This window comes from Lygodium microphyllum, chromosome 24 (assembly GCF_053477565.2).
Source record: "Lygodium microphyllum isolate KBCC chromosome 24, Lygodium_microphyllum_v1.1.10, whole genome shotgun sequence".
Lineage (NCBI taxonomy): Eukaryota > Viridiplantae > Streptophyta > Polypodiopsida > Schizaeales > Lygodiaceae > Lygodium > Lygodium microphyllum.
The window spans coordinates 69,940,502-69,957,925 of record NC_141158.1 but is presented as its reverse complement, the minus strand read 5'-3'; the positions used below and the strand labels follow the sequence as shown (position 1 = coordinate 69,957,925).

Below are 17,424 nucleotides of genomic sequence, written 5' to 3'. Positions count from 1 at the left end.
TAGTGGCTGACGTTTGGAGGGAGTGAGCCACTAGTATTGAGTCATTGACCCGTCAGCAATTTGTGTTTGTGAAGACAAGAACTACACTTTAATAAATTAATTCCCAAAAAAATAATGGACAAGACCTACACTTTAATAATTTAATTCCACAAAAATAAAGCGAGCTGCACTTTTATTCAAGGACTTTTGCTTGGGAAAAAGTTCATAAAAAAAGGGCAAAAAACGCCGACAAGAAGGCGTCAAGGAATTAAAATCAGAATATCGTGGTCAACAAATTTTAGCCCTTTTTAAGCGACCAGAAAAGAAACCAAAATCCCACTTAGCCAAGGTAGCCCTTCCTCAGCTGATCCGTGTCGAGAGAGGTTCTCTGACAGACAGAGAGAGAGAGAGAGAGAGAGAGAGAGAGAGGGAGAGGGGGAGAGTGCAGTACATCTGATTCCTTTGCCCCCCTCTGTGTATGTCTGCGCCATAGTGAAAACTCATCCCCCTGCCGTTTGCCGCCAGTCCATTCACCATGGAATACCCTGCCGCCGCCGTTGCCTCCACCACCTCCCGCCTGCCCGGCGATGGCTCCTTCCTCAAAGTCCCCGATCCCTCCCTCATTCCCTGCAGCAATACCTCCGCTTCTTTCGGAAGTTCCTCATGGTCTCCTGCTCTCCATGCATTTCCCAGGTAATTATGTCTTTTGTATTCTGTCTCACACGGGAAGCAGTGATTCTTGCCAGTTGTATGCTGCTGGTTATGTGTTTTGTTTGATTACCATGCGCAATCGTTGCCTGTAGTCTTGTCGTACATAGTTGTCATTAGGTCTGCAGTGGAGAAATGCTGTGTCTTATTCCAGATTGAGCTAGACCAAATCCATGGTCTCACACAATGGTACTTCATCTCTTGGGATCTGCCATATTAGTCTTGAATCAAGTGCACAAAACTTAGCTGTTGCATGTTATATAGAATAGAGAAACTTCCTTTCTAGTACTTGTTCTGACATGAGACCTGATGTAAGTACGATGGTGTCTATGGATAAGTGAGAGACAGGATGTGTCTACGAAAAAGTGAGTTAATTGCTATGAACGTGGACAAACACAAAATTCGGACCAAAAAAGTCTTTAAGACTTACCTCCATCCAGTGTGCCTTAGTGATAAGTTCTTGGATTAGCCATTAGTTGGTGCTGAGATTTTTGAACTGAATAGAAAGAGGTGGTACTGATTTCTAAGTTTAGGTATTACCTACATAATTGGCATTGATGCTTTTGAAATGTAGAGAGAGAGAGAGAGAGAGAGAGAGAGAGAGAGAGAGAGAGTGAGAGATTCCCTGATTCCTAGTTTGTATTAGTTTTTCAAAGGTGTACTGATTTTGCCAAGTAAATTTCTTTATTATACACAACTTATTCTCCATCAAAAGGAATCCATCTTTGATAGTATAAGAATTTACTTTTTTACCAAGTTGTAAATTCTCCCAAATGATTTTGAAGTCTTCATTAGAAGCATACACATCCCTCTTATTAGTAAAATCTATATGACGAATCATGGATACTTCATGAATGTGAGGCATTTTTGACATGGCATAATCTATCTTGTTTTGCTTTCTAGGAGTATGCAATATCTGAAAGTTAAATTGAGATAAATAATTGGCCTATCAAATATGCTTCTCAGAAATCTTTGGTAGGTTGAGAAAATGTCTCAGATTGTCATGGTCTTTCTTGATGGGAAATTCTTCACCTAAAAGATAAGAGTTTGCAATCTTTTAAAGCTTGAATGATGGCCTTTAACTCCTTTTCATAGGTAGTAGTATTCTTTTTTGTATTTTGCAACCTTGTGCATGCATAAGTAATTGAATGTTCTTTTCAGTTTGAGATTGCATCAATGCAGTTTCTTGAAGCATCACAGTTCACAAAGAAAAGTTTTGACAAATTAGGTATAAGAAAACAAGTTCTTTGTTGATATAGAACTTTAGAGCTTCAAAGGCTTTCTTCTCTAGTTTGGTTCTTTGGAATGCCGTTGCTTTCATGGTCAAATCATGCAATGGTCTTGCAACCACTCCAAACCATTTGATGAATCTCTTGTAATAAGTGCATAGTTCGAAGAAACTTTAAACTTTATGGACACTAGTCAAAACACTATTTTCAAGTATTGCTTATGCTCTTATTCATCTTTTGAATGAACCAAAATATTATCAAAGAAAGTATCTATAAACTTCTTATACGCTCTAAAAATTCTTTCCATCATTCTATTAAAGGTAGGAGGAGCATTAGTGAGACCAAATGATAATACACGAAACTCATATAAACCAACCTAAATGCTATTTTATGAATATCTTGAGGAGCAATTTTTATTTGATGGGAGTCACTATTCAAGTTAATCTGATTGAATATTTTGGATTCATCCAACTTTACCTAGATATTATCAATTCTTGGAATTAAAAATCTATTTTAAATTGTAATTTTGTCGAGGATCTTATGATCCATACATTTGCACCAAGTTTTTTTTTTTTTTGCAATAAGAGGTCTGGAGAGCAAAAAGGTAAGGAATTGGGTCTTATTAGACCCTTCTGTGAGAGCTCATTCACTTACTTCATAATCTCCTCTTGTATTGGACTCACATCATAGAGTGGTCTATTTGAAGGTGAGCTTCTAGAAATGAGGTCAATGTGACGATCTTTTGGTCTATTTGGTGGTAACTTGTGAGGTAAAGTGTCTGCAAATCAATCTTAATACTTCTTTAAGAAACTCATTTGCTCCTCGTTCATATCTGAGATGTACTCTTCAATTCTAGACACTTTGTTAGAATCTTTGATAAAAATCAAGTATGAGAAAATAGAAATTTTTAGTGCTTTACAATTTTTGTAATAGAAGATGGGAATAGAGTTTACTTCTGTTTCCGCATTAGAAGATATATTTTTAACCTTTAAAAAAAATCTATATTTATTTTAATTCCAGTCAATGAGGTGGATTTACTATTCTATTTGAGGGAATTTCCAATACAATGTCGCAATGACCAAGATTTTCGATTACAAAGCTCTCATGATCTACATAATCTCCTATCTTAATTCATAGTTTTTAAAAAATGGGAGTAACTTGAGACTTCATTTCTTGAAAAGCAGCATCGGGCATTTTTGGTGTTTCAAACCTCTCTTTTGGTAGATTTAGAGCTTCAATAATCCAAGGATGGATATGATAATATATAGCCCCTGCATCAAAATGAATGAGAATAAATTGATTAACAATCTTACCCCAAGCCATACAAAGCTTTCTTTTCTTAGATGAAGTTTTACCTTGTTGTAAGGATTACTTAGGTAGTATAGCATTTAATTGGGTGTCTTTTGGAACTAGCTTTCCTTCTTTGCCTTGTTAGGACATTGACTAGCCATGTGTCCCTTTCCTCCAAAAGAGAAACATTGCTCTTCTTTTGCATATTCTGCTAACTATTGATATACTAGCCTCTTTTTGGATGGCAAAGATGGTATACTGTCATTCAGATGCTTTCATTTTTGTTTATTTGACTTTTTTCCGTCAAACATCTTGGTCTTAATCTTTTGTGGCTCTTCTTTGAAGGTTTTACTAAGCTTCTAGGGTCGCATCTTGGGCTACTTTCAAATTATCAGGCTTTGTCAACTTGACAACTAATCGTATTGTTGGATGTAATCCATGATAAACTTTCTCATCTCCATATCGGAAGAAACTTTATTAAGAGATGTAAATTTAAGAGAAACAATTGCAAACCTATTGATATATGTCTCAACATTGTCTCCTTGACTTTGCATAGCTCATCCCATTCTTGTTGCACATCGGCTTCAAAAGATGAAGGTAGAAACTTCTTGTTAAACATCTCCTTAAACTTTTTCTAAGACTTGGATTCCTTTTCCTCTTGAGCAACTTTGAGCCTCTAATTTAAAGCGGCATTCTTCAGATTCATTTTAATCGTCCTAATCTTTGATTTTTCTGTATAATCTTTACGACCAAAAGCAGTATCAAATTGTCTAATAAAAGACAACTTTTTGAGAATCTCTCTTATCATAGAAAATGTCAAACTTGATGCTCTTCTCTCTAGGCTTAAAGTCTCTTTTAGTACATTTTCCTCTGCTAAAAGCATATTTGGAGATTCAACTACCATGGAAATAGTTGACTCTTTGACTTTCTTCTTATCCTTCTCTATGGAGGGATTCTTGGGACAAAAGGAGGCAGCTTGTATATGATGAGACTTTGAAGTCATTGCTTGGGTGGATGCTTAAATGATAGGTGATGTGTTATCTTTCGTAGACTTAGTTGCATCAATAATATTGATAGCTTTCATGCTGAGGTAGGCCTTTGCAGCTGTAACATCATTTGTCTCAAGAGTCTTCTTGGTAAGAAAATCTTCAAAGACCTTCGCTTGAGCTCGTTCTTTAGTCCTTGTCTCCATCAAAGTTTGAAATTTTGGACGTGCTTCTAGCTCCTTGTATTTTTGTATCTTCTCATAATCAGAGAAGCATACAGATATAGAGTGTTGGGAGCCTTCCGGTTGTTTATCAAAATTCTCTTCGTCTCTTGACATGGTGAGAAAGTTAAGCCTAAAGATCCCGTCGCCCTCAAAAGTTCTTGCAAGGAAGATGTTCTTAGTTTGATACAAATGTAAGTGTGGGGAAGAACGTAAGAATGATAATACTTTGCAAGGAAGATGTTCTCAGTTCGATACAAATGTAAGCACGGGGAAGAACGTAAGAACGACAATACTTTGAACTTAAGATAGCACATTGAGAGGAGAACCGACACCTCCCCTTATACAAAATTTAGTGAAATAAACCATGAGCACCAAGTGCGTAAACCATATACAAAGGGCTGATTTGCTGCAATTCTAAAAATTAGTGTTTTGAAAGCCTAATTCGTGTATACTCTGGGCAACAAGTTGATTTTCACTTTAGTGGTTGGATTATATAAAGCTAAGTAGAAAGTGTGACTTGGATGAGTGATAGTCTTTAGGTGCTCAAAAGTGAAAAGTAGAGGTTACAAATGACAAGTGTTTGTTGAAAATGACAAGTATAGGGACACTTATCTCTTTGAAATGACATATGTGCTATTCTAGATGTCACATGCTGCTTTTCTAGGGAAAGAAGGTTCTAAATCTTGTATTCTTAAGAATCTCTCAAATGGTCAAGAATTTGAGATAGTTGTTGAAGATAACATTGTTTTTTATGAAAGTTTGGAGTATTTTTTGTGAACAGAAGTTTCATCTAAGTAATTTTAAAAAATAGTAACCTCCTAAATTGTAGGAGTCGGCAAATTTAGATTTTGGAGAGCTTAATTATATAGGCTCAGTGGTTTATGGTTTGCTTTTTTGATTATGAGCATTTGATTTTACTTTTTGAAATTGCCCATTATATGTGTTTCTAGTCAATGTGACTACCCGAGTGAAAAAGTCTTAGTCATTTGGGTTTTTTGGTCAATTTGATCGTGAAACTAGCCTTTCTTCTGTGGATGGGTGGTAAATCCTTGATTACAACTTGATTACATCAGCAAACAATAAATACAAATCTGAAAATACTAATTTACCTACTGATCTTGGACAATGCACATCCGATTGGCCCCAAAATTGGTGCCCCTTTCGATATATCTTTAGCTTTATTAAAAAAAAAGTTGATTTACAATGGGATTCTCCCGATCCCCTTCGCAATCCAAACTCCCCTTACTGTCAAAAGTGACCAGCAAGTCTTCAATCTGTTTTGCCTCTTGATTCGGGTACTTAATTGGCCTTCACCCACTTCATAGACATGGAAATACCCCAAATTCAATGGCTAGCTAGTTCTCCACCTGAATTTAGCTAAAATTCTCATTCAGCCCTAAAAAATTCAAGTCTTGGAGCTTTCAATTTTTGACACACCGCTCGAGGCTGCTGGTAAACCCTAATTTACAATAGAAATTAGGGTTTACAGCAGAGAAATTTGACATTTCTCAGTCTCCAAGGGTCCAAATGCTGAGATGTTCGGAGTAAGACTATAAAATGGTTGGGAGACGAGAGAGAAAGCTGTAGAGAGAGAAAATTCAGAGTTTTGTCACGAAGAATGATTGAAAATCAGTCAAATGCAGCTGCTACCCTGCCACAATAGCATTAAATGCTGTTGCCTACAGTTGAGACATCCAAATCAGCTGTTGTCACCTTGTACATGGATGCGATCGCCCAGTTGTGGAGGGTCCGAATTTGCAATTGACTCCTCAAAACTCACTCGTGGCTGGCTGCAATGGCTGGAAATAGGCTGGTTATGGTTGCCGTAGGCCTCCCACATTTGCCACAGCAAGAATGATCTCGTTTTTCCTCTTCTTCAGCCTTTTACCAGCCTGTATGGGCAAGTTTGCCAAGTGGCAGCCTTCTCAAATGGTTTTTCTGACATAATCTATCATTAAATATTAATTTTCGGCCTTTAATTATTGAAAATGAATCTGATAATTATTTCAGTGCCTAGAAAAATAATCTGACTGGCCCATAATTAAAATGGCTAGGTATCTTCCACTCCGGAGTCTCTCTGTGCCATCTTTAACCATTAGATCGGCGTTAGGTACCATTAAATGCGACATCTCTAGTGTCACCAATTGACACTTATGGCCAAATGAATGACCTAGGCCAACAATTGATACTAGATACCACCAAGTACTTGTGTAACATAACTTATTACAACTTTTGCCTTTGACATCCCGTGATTTTCTCGGGTCTTGGGCTCATAAATTTACTCTAACTCCAGTCGTATCTCACATGTGCTGCATTTACTTAATCATGTGATTAAAAATTAATCCACATGTTAAGTGAGGTTTCAAAAATACATGTCCTCATAATAGGTTGTCTGACTAAACTCGTAATTTCTCTCGGGCATCTCATCAATGATAACCCAAGTGTTATTCTAGGGCGTTCTAGCCATTGGCCACCCTTGAATATAAAGATCAACATTTAACCATATTTTAAAAGATGCGAATAATATAAATTGCCTTTCAAAGCAAGCAAGCTTCAAATTAATTTGAAAAGCCAATATGTCTTGGTAATACTTTATATACAAAAGGTTGGTTACAACAACTATAGATAGCAATAAATATGTAGGTTGGACCAACAAATAACACCTAAAATTCTAGATAAAATGCATTTAAATGTTGCCCGTGTGCTCGATAAAATGCGTGTTGCATCTAGCCATAAACGCGTGCCCTTAAAAAAGGGAAATAGACTGCTAGGAGTGAAATGTAGGAGTGGGCCTCCACCTAAAGTGTATGGGACCAATGAACTGATGGACAAATACATTGTTAGAGCTCCTAATGTCCTCGTTTGACTTAGATTGAGGCACATAGGCAAGAGATGACCATACATGACGCACACGATTGCTAGCAAAAATGACATTCTTTGGCAAACTCTTTTGCCTAGAATAGCTAGTGGCCTCTTTTCAATAAAAAAATTGCTAATAATGCACAAAAAAAAACAGCAATATTCAAGTTATGTTTGAGCTCCATCTAGACTTGAACTTCACCATTTGGAAGTCAACCTAGTAATGGCAAATGCTATTTGATACCTCCATCTTGTGGAAATACTCCATGAATGTGGCTTTCTCCTGAGCACAACTCATGTCTACAGTGAGTGTGTGACTCTAGGTATTCTAATTTTGAAGTTCCAAGGTTTGAGCTCAAAACCACAAGTCTAGGTTCTGTTAAAGTTGCTGAAAATTGGAGCTCTGAATGCCAGTCGACTAAAGAATGAGAAGCATTAGGAAGTGATGTAAGCACTTAGCCTCCCTTACATGACACTTGGAACCATATTGAGAAGACTGAAGTACACCAGATGATTATCATAAGAATGGACAGTCTAACCAAAGAAGAAAATTTAGAGGTTGTTCTAGCCCTCAAGGATAGATGAGAAATGTCCTGTGAGAAAATGGTCCTTATCTTTGTGGAGGGAAATGGAAACAGAGAAGATGTAGTCGTATTCACCAAGGCCTCACTAGGATGAGCAATGAGCACTGTTGTAGCTTATACTCATGGAAGTCTAGGATTACACTTTATGAATATGCATTGCACAGTTTTTATCCAGACAGTGTCACTTTATTTCATTATTGCTTTCTTGTGCATCTTCAATATTTTGAAAGTTTCTTGCCATCTCCCATCAGAGGATGATTTTGTGAAGTCTGGAGTCTGAATATGCCATAATATTGGAAAGCCTCATAAAGTTTATAATGCAGAGAAGAACACTGTCAACGTATGCAAAGTATCTCCTGGGTGTAGTCTGACTGGCTTGTCTGTTTGTTATGTTTCAGCTTTGGTGATAAAATGTTTTCTGGTTTGCGGAGACAGATGAGTCACATTGAACATAAGAGGGCCTGCATTACTGTGCAATCAGGGACAACAAATGGAGCTATCACCAGCAATTCTTTTGGTGAAACTGATTTGCTGGAATCTGGCAACTTCCTGGGAGTTGATGATTCCCAATCTGGTGTCACTATCACACAACCTACAATATTGACAGCAGAAATAACCCAACAAACAGACCAGTTTTTTTCCAGTGAAACGGAAGGGGATCCTGACTGCCCCTCTGAAGGCTTCTCTTCGGTTACAGAGGCAGTTGATGCTGTTCGTGATGGCAAGGTAAGCTGTCTGTCTCTTATTAGTTGAATAACAAGAAGCAAGAAAGCCAGAACCAAGGAGAGAGAGTGTTTGCTGTAGTTTCTCTAGGGTGCAAAAAATTTAATATTTGAAAGAACATAGATGGAGTCACACTGGTTGTACCTGATCTCTTCATGAACTGTCTATAAGTAATTGTATGGGAAAGTAGGAAAATTTGCTGAAGAAACACACTATTTGTGGTACATTGGCAGAGAGTGAAAAGCCAGGGGACCTCTGACAGGCATCATTAATATGATGCATAAATTCAAAGGACACATTAGCAGAAAATGGCAGACTTAAATTCCACAGGTGCTAGCGCCTCAAAAGCAGTAGTTTTCAAGGGATTTTGCAAGTTCTGGGGTGTTGTTGAACTTGACATTTCACCCATGTCTGGGTTATGTAGTCTTGTGAATATTTCTAGTTTTCTTGGCATGAGCTTTTAGAAGCATGATGTCTAGAAAGCAAGATGATTGTCAGTGTTCATGTGAGAAGCAATGCCTAGAATCAGGAGGGAGAGGGAGAAGAAGAGGAAGTTCTCAATGGGTCCACAAAAGGCCTGAAGGGTCTATAAACCAGAAAAATATTTACAATGTTGATCCACAAAAGACCTGAAGGGTAAATATTACAATGTTGATCAGGAGGGAGAGGGAGAAGAAGTGGAAGTTCTCAATGGGTCCACAAAAGACCTGAAGGGTCTACAAACCAGAAAAATATTTACAATGTTGATCACAGCATTTTCATATGACCCCAGTGGTTTACAGCATGACTGTTACAATGGTGATCCTATGAAACTTATCGGGCATAAAGCGAGTGGATCTATGAATAAAGGCTCGGTCATCTCAAGGGTCATCTCAAGGTTGATAAAGACCATGTTACAAAGGATTTTATAGTGGAGAAAAGTAGAGAAAATTTGGAAAATCAGGGGAGAAGCAAAAATTGCTCACATCTTGTAGGACATTCAAAGATGACGCTAAGTTGGGTAACATCCATCAAGCATTTGCGCTATGGTCCCAAAGGAACCTGGGACATTGGCTCAACCTCAAGCTTTTTGGGTATATTCGAGTTAAAGATGCATCTCTAAGTCTTGAAAATGTCTTAGCACTTAAGTTCAGTTTCAAAGCAGCACTTTCATGACCTGCCATTTGGTGGGAGTTCAGAAATGCTGCCTTTGGGTCTTCAAAAACATTGGTGTTGGCAGTCACGTTGTCTTTTGAGCTCTTGGCATAAGCTCTTTCTAATTGTATTTGGAAGAACAGGAACTGTGAGCTTTTTGTGTGGTAAGGGAAGTTTTTAGGATGCACAATAGCCTTTCTTAGATGATGCTTTTAGGAACCATAAGAAGGCATTACTTAGCAAATGAGACCTACCCATATGCTTTATGGTTGGACTTCCAAAGTTTGAAACCAATTGTGAGCATTGCACTTCCTGCATGACTGACTCAGCAATCTGCTAACATCAATGACTGCATCTTTGGTAGGGTTCCCACAAGGCACTTTGGAAGAGGACTATCCAATCCTTCTGTTGGTTGTGTTTTGTGGCATGTTTACATGATATGAGATGCCATTTTTTAAATGCTCCATCGGGGTTTGGTCTTACTTTAAAAATTACTCCCATAGGGACTATAGGGGTGATTGACAAGGATAAGTTAGTACCTTGTGATCATAAACGTTTGAAGGGTAAGGCAACCTTGAATGTGGCTAGTTGCAACACACACACACACACACACACACACGCACACACACACTCTCTCTCTCTCTCTCAAAGAGAAACTAGCCTTCTTGGCAAGGATGGTGAATGACTTGATTTACCACAATTTGCAACAAGCAATAAAGACATAAATCTGAAAATGCAAATTCTACCACTTAATCTTAGATAGGCTATAGTGGGTTGGCCCCAACAATTGGTGTCCCTTGCCGTATCAATTAATTATTCCTTTGTCACTGCCCAAGAATTGGCTAGTGCCCATCCATCTTTGATGTGCTAATCCCTATGGGACATTTAATTTCCCTAAACATTAGGTGGCCTTGGATTTAGCATTAATTAAGTAATTAATGTCTAGTCCCACAATGTTAGCACTGGACATTTAATGGTCCAATCAATAGCCTAGACTCGAATTGACACCAGGCATCCACAATTACCTGTGATGCATAACTTTATACAACTTTTGCCAATTTCACCTATTGATCACTTGGGATACTTAGGCCATCATTGTGACTCAGTTGACTTGCAGTTTATATGTGCACAACTTAATAATGCCAAAGCTAAGCATTAAAAATACATGTCCTCGTGATAGGCCCCTTTACCACCTTCATCATAGTCCTTTGCTGGCCCCTTTAATGCCACATTATCATAAACTAGTGGCTGCTAAAAGGGTACATTTGCTGTATTTGCATTACCACCAGCACCATACGAAGCATATGCATGACCAACATTCATTCCTTGAGCCCCATACACACCAGGGAGTGCAAATGCATTATCATATATTCCACTTTGTGCCCCAGGCAGCATGCCTACATTGCTATACATAGGGTTTTGCATTCCAATTGCCATACCTGGATACATTGGGTTTTGTATTCCATGCATTGGCTGCTGCATATCATATGGGTTCATTCCATATGTCCCAATATATAGTCCTTGACTAGCCATTGCATGGAAGATAGTTTCACCACCAAAGTATCCTAGACAACCCATATTAGCATGCATGCCCTGTTGTCCAAAAACCAACGGATTTGCATTACCAAGATGGTCTTTCATTTGTATATCTTGCCCCACTAGCATGAGTTGTTTTTGGTAAAAATCACATATAGTTTTTTTTTTTTTGGGGGGGGCGGGAGGGGCAGGGGGAAGGCGTTGGTCCCAAAATCTCCATCTTATCCCAATATTATGATTTTCTACTTTCTTTGTTAATCATTGACGTTTGGTGCACTCTAAGTTTGCAGTGGCTCTTCTTTGGGAGCTTATTGCTACTCGGAAGCTTTGAGGCTTTAATGCCTCTTCTTTGGGAGCTTCTTGTTGCCGCAAACTGTAGAGAATGGCATCTTCTTCTTGCCCTTGCTGGCCTTTTTCAAGGAGTTCAAGAAACTCATGAATTGAGGATCCTTGGCTAATTGGGTAAATATACTAGTTGCTGTCCTCAACTCAAGCCTTAAACTAGTCATCATATTCTTCATCTCCTTGCTGGTCATTAGCATTTTGTGACCTTGATGGACCTGCTTTTTGTTCTAAACTTGCATCCAGGAAGCGAGATCATAAAGCATGTATCTTTGGTACTACGAGCTATATCGCATGAACACCTATTTCTTGGAAGTTGGCTCAAACTTGTCCCTTTTCTTCTTTGTTGAAACTAGCCTTCCTTCTCAGATAGGGTGGTTTAACGTGATTAAGCACTTAATTACAACAATCAGCAAATGAACATAAACTGAAATGCTCACTTTACCTTCATAAACTTGGACAGTGGACACCTTGTTGGCCCCAAAACTGGCGCCCCTTTTGGTATTTCTTTAATTTCAATTGCTAATAGATAAATCACAAGACGAGATTTCACGATCTCCTTGGCTGATTCAAAAGCCCCTTGCTGTTCCAATAATTAGCAAAGCATTCGGGCAAATTGCCCCTTGATTTTCACCCAGGACTTGCTCTAATGGAATCCCAACTAGTCAAATGCTGTCCCAAATTCACAATAGATGGACTGGCATCTGAAATCCTCACAATTCCACGAATTTCTGGTGCTAATTTCAGTGTACAATGCTTTTGACTGATGGCACGGGTCCCAAGGTGGTTGCTAAACCCTAATTACTGTTGTAATTTAGGGTTTACAGCAGTAAACTCTCTGTTGTCCACCAAATTTGGTTGTACTCTGCTACCAATGACTGAGAATTACTGAGAATGCTTGAGCATAGACTGGAGGAGATGAGAGAATGCTGTAGAGAGAGAAAATCAGCTGAAATGTATCATTTGATTCGTAGCTTTGATGACAAATTTGATGGCACCAACAGCTTCAAAAGGGGGATAAAACACCAGCTTGGTAGCTCGGTTGGCGAGCCTTCTGCTTCTACCGCTGCCTCTCTTGAGGCGGAAGAGAAAACCTGCTGCTCCCTGTCCTGTCGCAGCGCGCGATCAGTCGTCGTCGCCTCTCAGAGCCAAATCTGATCACCTTTTCTCCCTCCACCAAGCTCAGAATGACTGCTCCCTCCACCAAGCTCAGAATGGCTGCCATTCAACTTCCACCACCCTCCAACAACCTTCTCCCTAGTTGCATGGGAAAGTTTTGCCAAGTGGCAGTATTCCTAATGCATTTTCAGCCATTAAATTAATTTTTCAGAATTAATTAATTCTGAAAATTAATTTCAGCCCTTTTGACCTTGCCCAAAATTAAACATGCCCATTTGTAATGAAATTGGCTAGGCCATTTGCAACTTGGAGTGGTTCCCAACCTTTGTTGACCTTTAGACTAGCATTAATTAATTAATTAGTGCTAGTTCCTAGTGTCACCACCACTGACACTTAATGGCCAAACAATTGTCCTAGGGTCCAACGTGGCACCAACTGACCACCAAAACCCAGTTGGTATAACTTAACACAACTTTTGCCTTTTAACACCCACTGCATCCTCGAGGTCCTTGGCCCCGTTCCCATGAAATAACTGCCATGGGCATCACATGTGCTAAACAACCTTGCACATTTGATTAATAACTTAATCAAATGTTACTAGCAAGATTAAAGCATCTCAAAATTTCACGTCCTCGTGACATTTGGGATGTGAACATAGACATCACACCTGAACACCCTGAAATGAGAGACATCCGGCTTTTGTCCAAAGTAAGCCTTAAAAGGGGTTATGCCAACCACGGTGGAGGTAGGGGATCGATTAAGGATGTGGATGGTGGTGGCCACTACTTTGGCTCAAAGACATTGAGGTGTCTACCGATGCTCCATCATAGCCTGCGCCATCTTGATCACACTATGATTCTTTTGCTCCAATATGCCATTCTCTTGAGGGGTATTTGTGTTGGCAAACTCCTAGTGAATGCCACAATCTACTCAAAAAGGAATTAGGTCTTCGGAGATAAACTCTCCACCCTTGTTGAAACAAAGGGTCTTGAGTTTCTTGCTAGACCTACTCTCTTCAAAGATCAACCAATCCTTAAAATGTGAGAATGCTTCGGTTTTCAATGACAAGAAGTACGCCCACTTTGGGAGGTACTTGTAGTTGAGGTGGCCAAATCGAGCATGCTCAAGCTCATTTTGAGTCTGTGAAGAAAGAAGAAGAGAAAAAATGATAGAAGAAAACTAGATCTTGTAGACTTCATTCTCCTCATGTCTTGCACAAAGAACTTGTTGAGATACACCATCAAGAACCTTATCAAACTCGATTGTCAAACCAAGAGCACAGATCTTGCTCACTGAAAGGAGATGATACATTACACTTGTTAGAAGTGGTGCAACAATGGAAGGGTAAACATAAGCTATAGTAAATTGCTGAAACACAAGACAAAAGAGAAAGGGAAAGAAAGAACATAATACTGATGAGAACTCAGATGTATACTCGGGAAATGGAATCCATATACCAAGACATTTCAGGACGTGTAGCAACCATAGCATACATCAAATTGCCAACAGTTGAAGCATATGGTACCTTGGCCATTTCAACCTTCTCATCATTAGATGTAGGGCTATCCTCTGCACTAAGTTTCACATATGGAGGCAATGGAACCCCAATTGTCCCCCCCTCCCGCCCCCCCGCCATATTGAAACGTTGCAAAACTTTGGAGATATACTCCTGCTGAGATAGATAGAGCAAGCCTTTCGATCTATCTCTGAGTATTCGCATACCAAGAATGTGATTTGCATCACCTAGATCCTTCTTGTCAAAGCTGCCATGAAGACTTTGCTTCAATGAATCCAAGGCATGAGCATCCCTGCCAGCAGTCAGCATGTTATCAACATACAAAACCAAGATAATTAGGTTGCCATCTGCTGTCTTCTTGGTGTACAAGCAGTGATCCACTTGACTTCTATGAAAGCCTTGGGATTGCATGAATGTATCAAACTTATGATACCATTCTCTTGGTGCTTGTTTTAGCCCATACAAACTCCTTTCGAGTTTACATACCATATTTTCCTTCCCTTGTTCAACAAATCCTTCAGGATGTTGCATATATATGTCTTCATGTAGATCACCATGTAAAAACACCGTGTTTACATCCATCTGTATGAGCTCCATATCCTCAACTGCAACTAGGCCCAAAATGGTTCTTAATGTAGTCATCTTGACTACAGGAGAAAAAATCTCATCAAAGTCAATTCCATGCTTCTGCTTGTATCCCTTTGCAACCAATCTTGCTAGTGTAAAGATAGAGCCATGCTGAAACTGCAACTGCACACTACCAATTCCTGCAATGTCACATGCATAGTTGTCCCCAAGGTGGACAACACCATGTCGACCCCCTGCATAGTTAGAGAATCACTCACGATGAGGGGTGACATGAAAGGAAGCACTAAATCGAGAATCCGGGTGTGCATGTCATCATCTGTATCTGCAAGTAAAGCATGTGCACCAAAGTGTGAAGAGACAAAAGAGTATGTCACTCCCACTATCACTGTCATGAGTGACTACATTCACCTCTTCAATTTTTACACTGCTCTTCTTGGCTGATTGTCCTTCTTCTCTTCCTTGCTATCATCTCTCTTCTTGACTTTTCCTTTCTCTTTCTTCCATTTGTAGCAATCACGTTTAAAGTGACCCTTCTTGCCACAATGATGGCATTCAACATCTTTGCCTCGTGATTTACTACGTCTCTAGCTATCATATTAGCCTTTCTGCTGTGATCTGCCCCTAGTATGCAAAGCACTGGAAGACTTACTGGATGCATTGTTCTGCTGATTCATTTCTTGCACGAGTAGAGCACTCTCTATATCAGCATACAAAAGGATTACATTAGAATTGCTCATAGCAGTCCTTAATGTATCCCAACTCTTTGGTAGAGTGCAAAGCAGGAACATAGCCTTAAATTCTTCATCAATCAAGAACTTCAAGGCAATCAGCTGGCTGAAAATAGAGTTAAACTCACTTAGGTGAGTAGACATTGCTGTACTCTCTTTCCTACGGAAATCCATAAGCTTTTTCAGTCAATACACTTTGCTTGCAGTACTTTTCTATGCATACCGTTCTTCCAATTTAGTCCATATAGCATATGCAGAATCCAAACCTTCAATGTTAAACAACAAGGCATCAGAAATCAATAGCTCGATGGTTGAGCGTGCAAGCTCATTTAACTCATCCCAATCTTCCTGTTCCATGTCTGTGGGCTTTGCCCCTTGTGTTTTAATCAGCTTTATGTCACGAGGACGTGAAAATTTGATGCTTTGCTTATGTTTAATTGACATTTGATTAAAGGATTAATCAAATATGCAATTAAAAGATACACATGTGTTGCATATGTGAGGTGCAAGCTATTTTTTCACAGTTGAAGGCCCAAGGACCCTGTGAAAAAGATGGGTGTCAAAGGTAAAAGTTGTAACAAGTTACAGTTGTTAGATTTTAGGTGAGTTTTGGTGTTAATTTGCCCCTAGGACCATTAATTGGCCATTAAATGTTAGTGGTGACACTAGAGACTAGGCATTAATTAATGGATTAATGCTTGCCCAAGGGTCAATTAATGCATGGGACCACTTTGGGTTGCAAATGGCCTAGCCAATTAATTTTTGGATGGGCAATGTCAATTTTCTGGGCATGGATTAAGGGTTGAATTAATTTTCAGAATTACTTAATTCTGAAAATTAATTAAATGAGTGGAAATTGCTGAAAATGGATTAAGAAAGCTGCCACTTGGCAAAACTTTCCCATGCAAGGGGGGGGAAGGCTAAATAGGGCTGAAGGGAGAGGGAAATTTGGTTTTTTCATTTTGGAGCTGTTGGAAAGAGGTGTTGGACTGTTGCTGCCAGTTTTTGGGGCCAATTCCCAGCCATTGGAGACCATTTTGGTGATGGAGATTGCATATTCTTGGCCTTGGGAAGTTGACAATTGCTGCTGATGCACTTTCTCCTGAAGACCATAGTCTCTGATGCTCCTATTGTTGTTGGTGCATTCGTTTGGGGCTGGTACAGCAGGGCAGCAGGTGATTTTGATTAGTTCTTCGCGACAAATCTCAAAATTTTCTATCTCTATAGCATTCTCTCATCTCCTTCAGCCTATGCTCAGCCATTCTCAGCAATTCTCAGCCATTCGGAGGAGATCTCAGCCATTTTTGGTGGGCTAATCTGTAATTTCTGCAGTAAACCCTAATTCACAGTAGAAATTAGGGTTTAGCAGCCACCTTGGGATCCGTGCCAGAGATTGAAGGCTCAAGGGGCTGAAATCAGCAGCTGATAATTGAAGATTATCAAGGGATTTCAGGAGCCAACCCATCCCGAATTGATTTGGGGCAGCATTTGGCCAGCCAAGGGTCAAATTGGAGAAGAAGTCCTGGGTGAAACAAGGGGCAAATGACCTAAACGGCTTGCTGGACATTTATGACAGCAAGAGCAATTGGCTAGCAGGAGGAGATTGAAGAATCTCAAGTTGTACTCCTTCCAATTGAATGTAAGCTAAAGAAATACCGCAAGGGGCGCCAATTTTGGGGCCAACAGGGTGTCTACTGTCCAAGAATGTTATGGTAAAGTGTGTATTTCATTTTATGTGCATTTATTTATTGCTGTTAACTCTTAAATCAGGTTATCACCACCCATTCCAAGAAGGAAGGCTGGTTTCACTTTGCCTGTTTCTTTTGCATTAGGATATTGTAGCACTGTTTTTGCCAAATTGCAAAGTTATGTGCTCCTT

At 39.4% G+C, this 17,424-nt stretch overlaps 1 protein-coding gene across 1 annotated transcript in view; it reads left to right on the top strand.

Moving 5' to 3' along the window:
- The first annotated feature begins 309 nt into the window (after positions 1 to 309).
- The window catches only part of LOC148015219 (bifunctional riboflavin biosynthesis protein RIBA 1, chloroplastic-like), a 29,188-nt gene continuing 12,073 nt past the window's right edge, over positions 310 to 17,424 (top strand). Inside the window, exons 1-2 of the mRNA XM_087665861.1 lie at positions 310 to 672; positions 8,258 to 8,585. Coding sequence (XP_087521987.1) covers positions 515 to 672; positions 8,258 to 8,585 — 486 coding nt within the window. The 5' untranslated portion in view covers positions 310 to 514. The remainder of the gene's footprint in view (positions 673 to 8,257; positions 8,586 to 17,424) is intronic.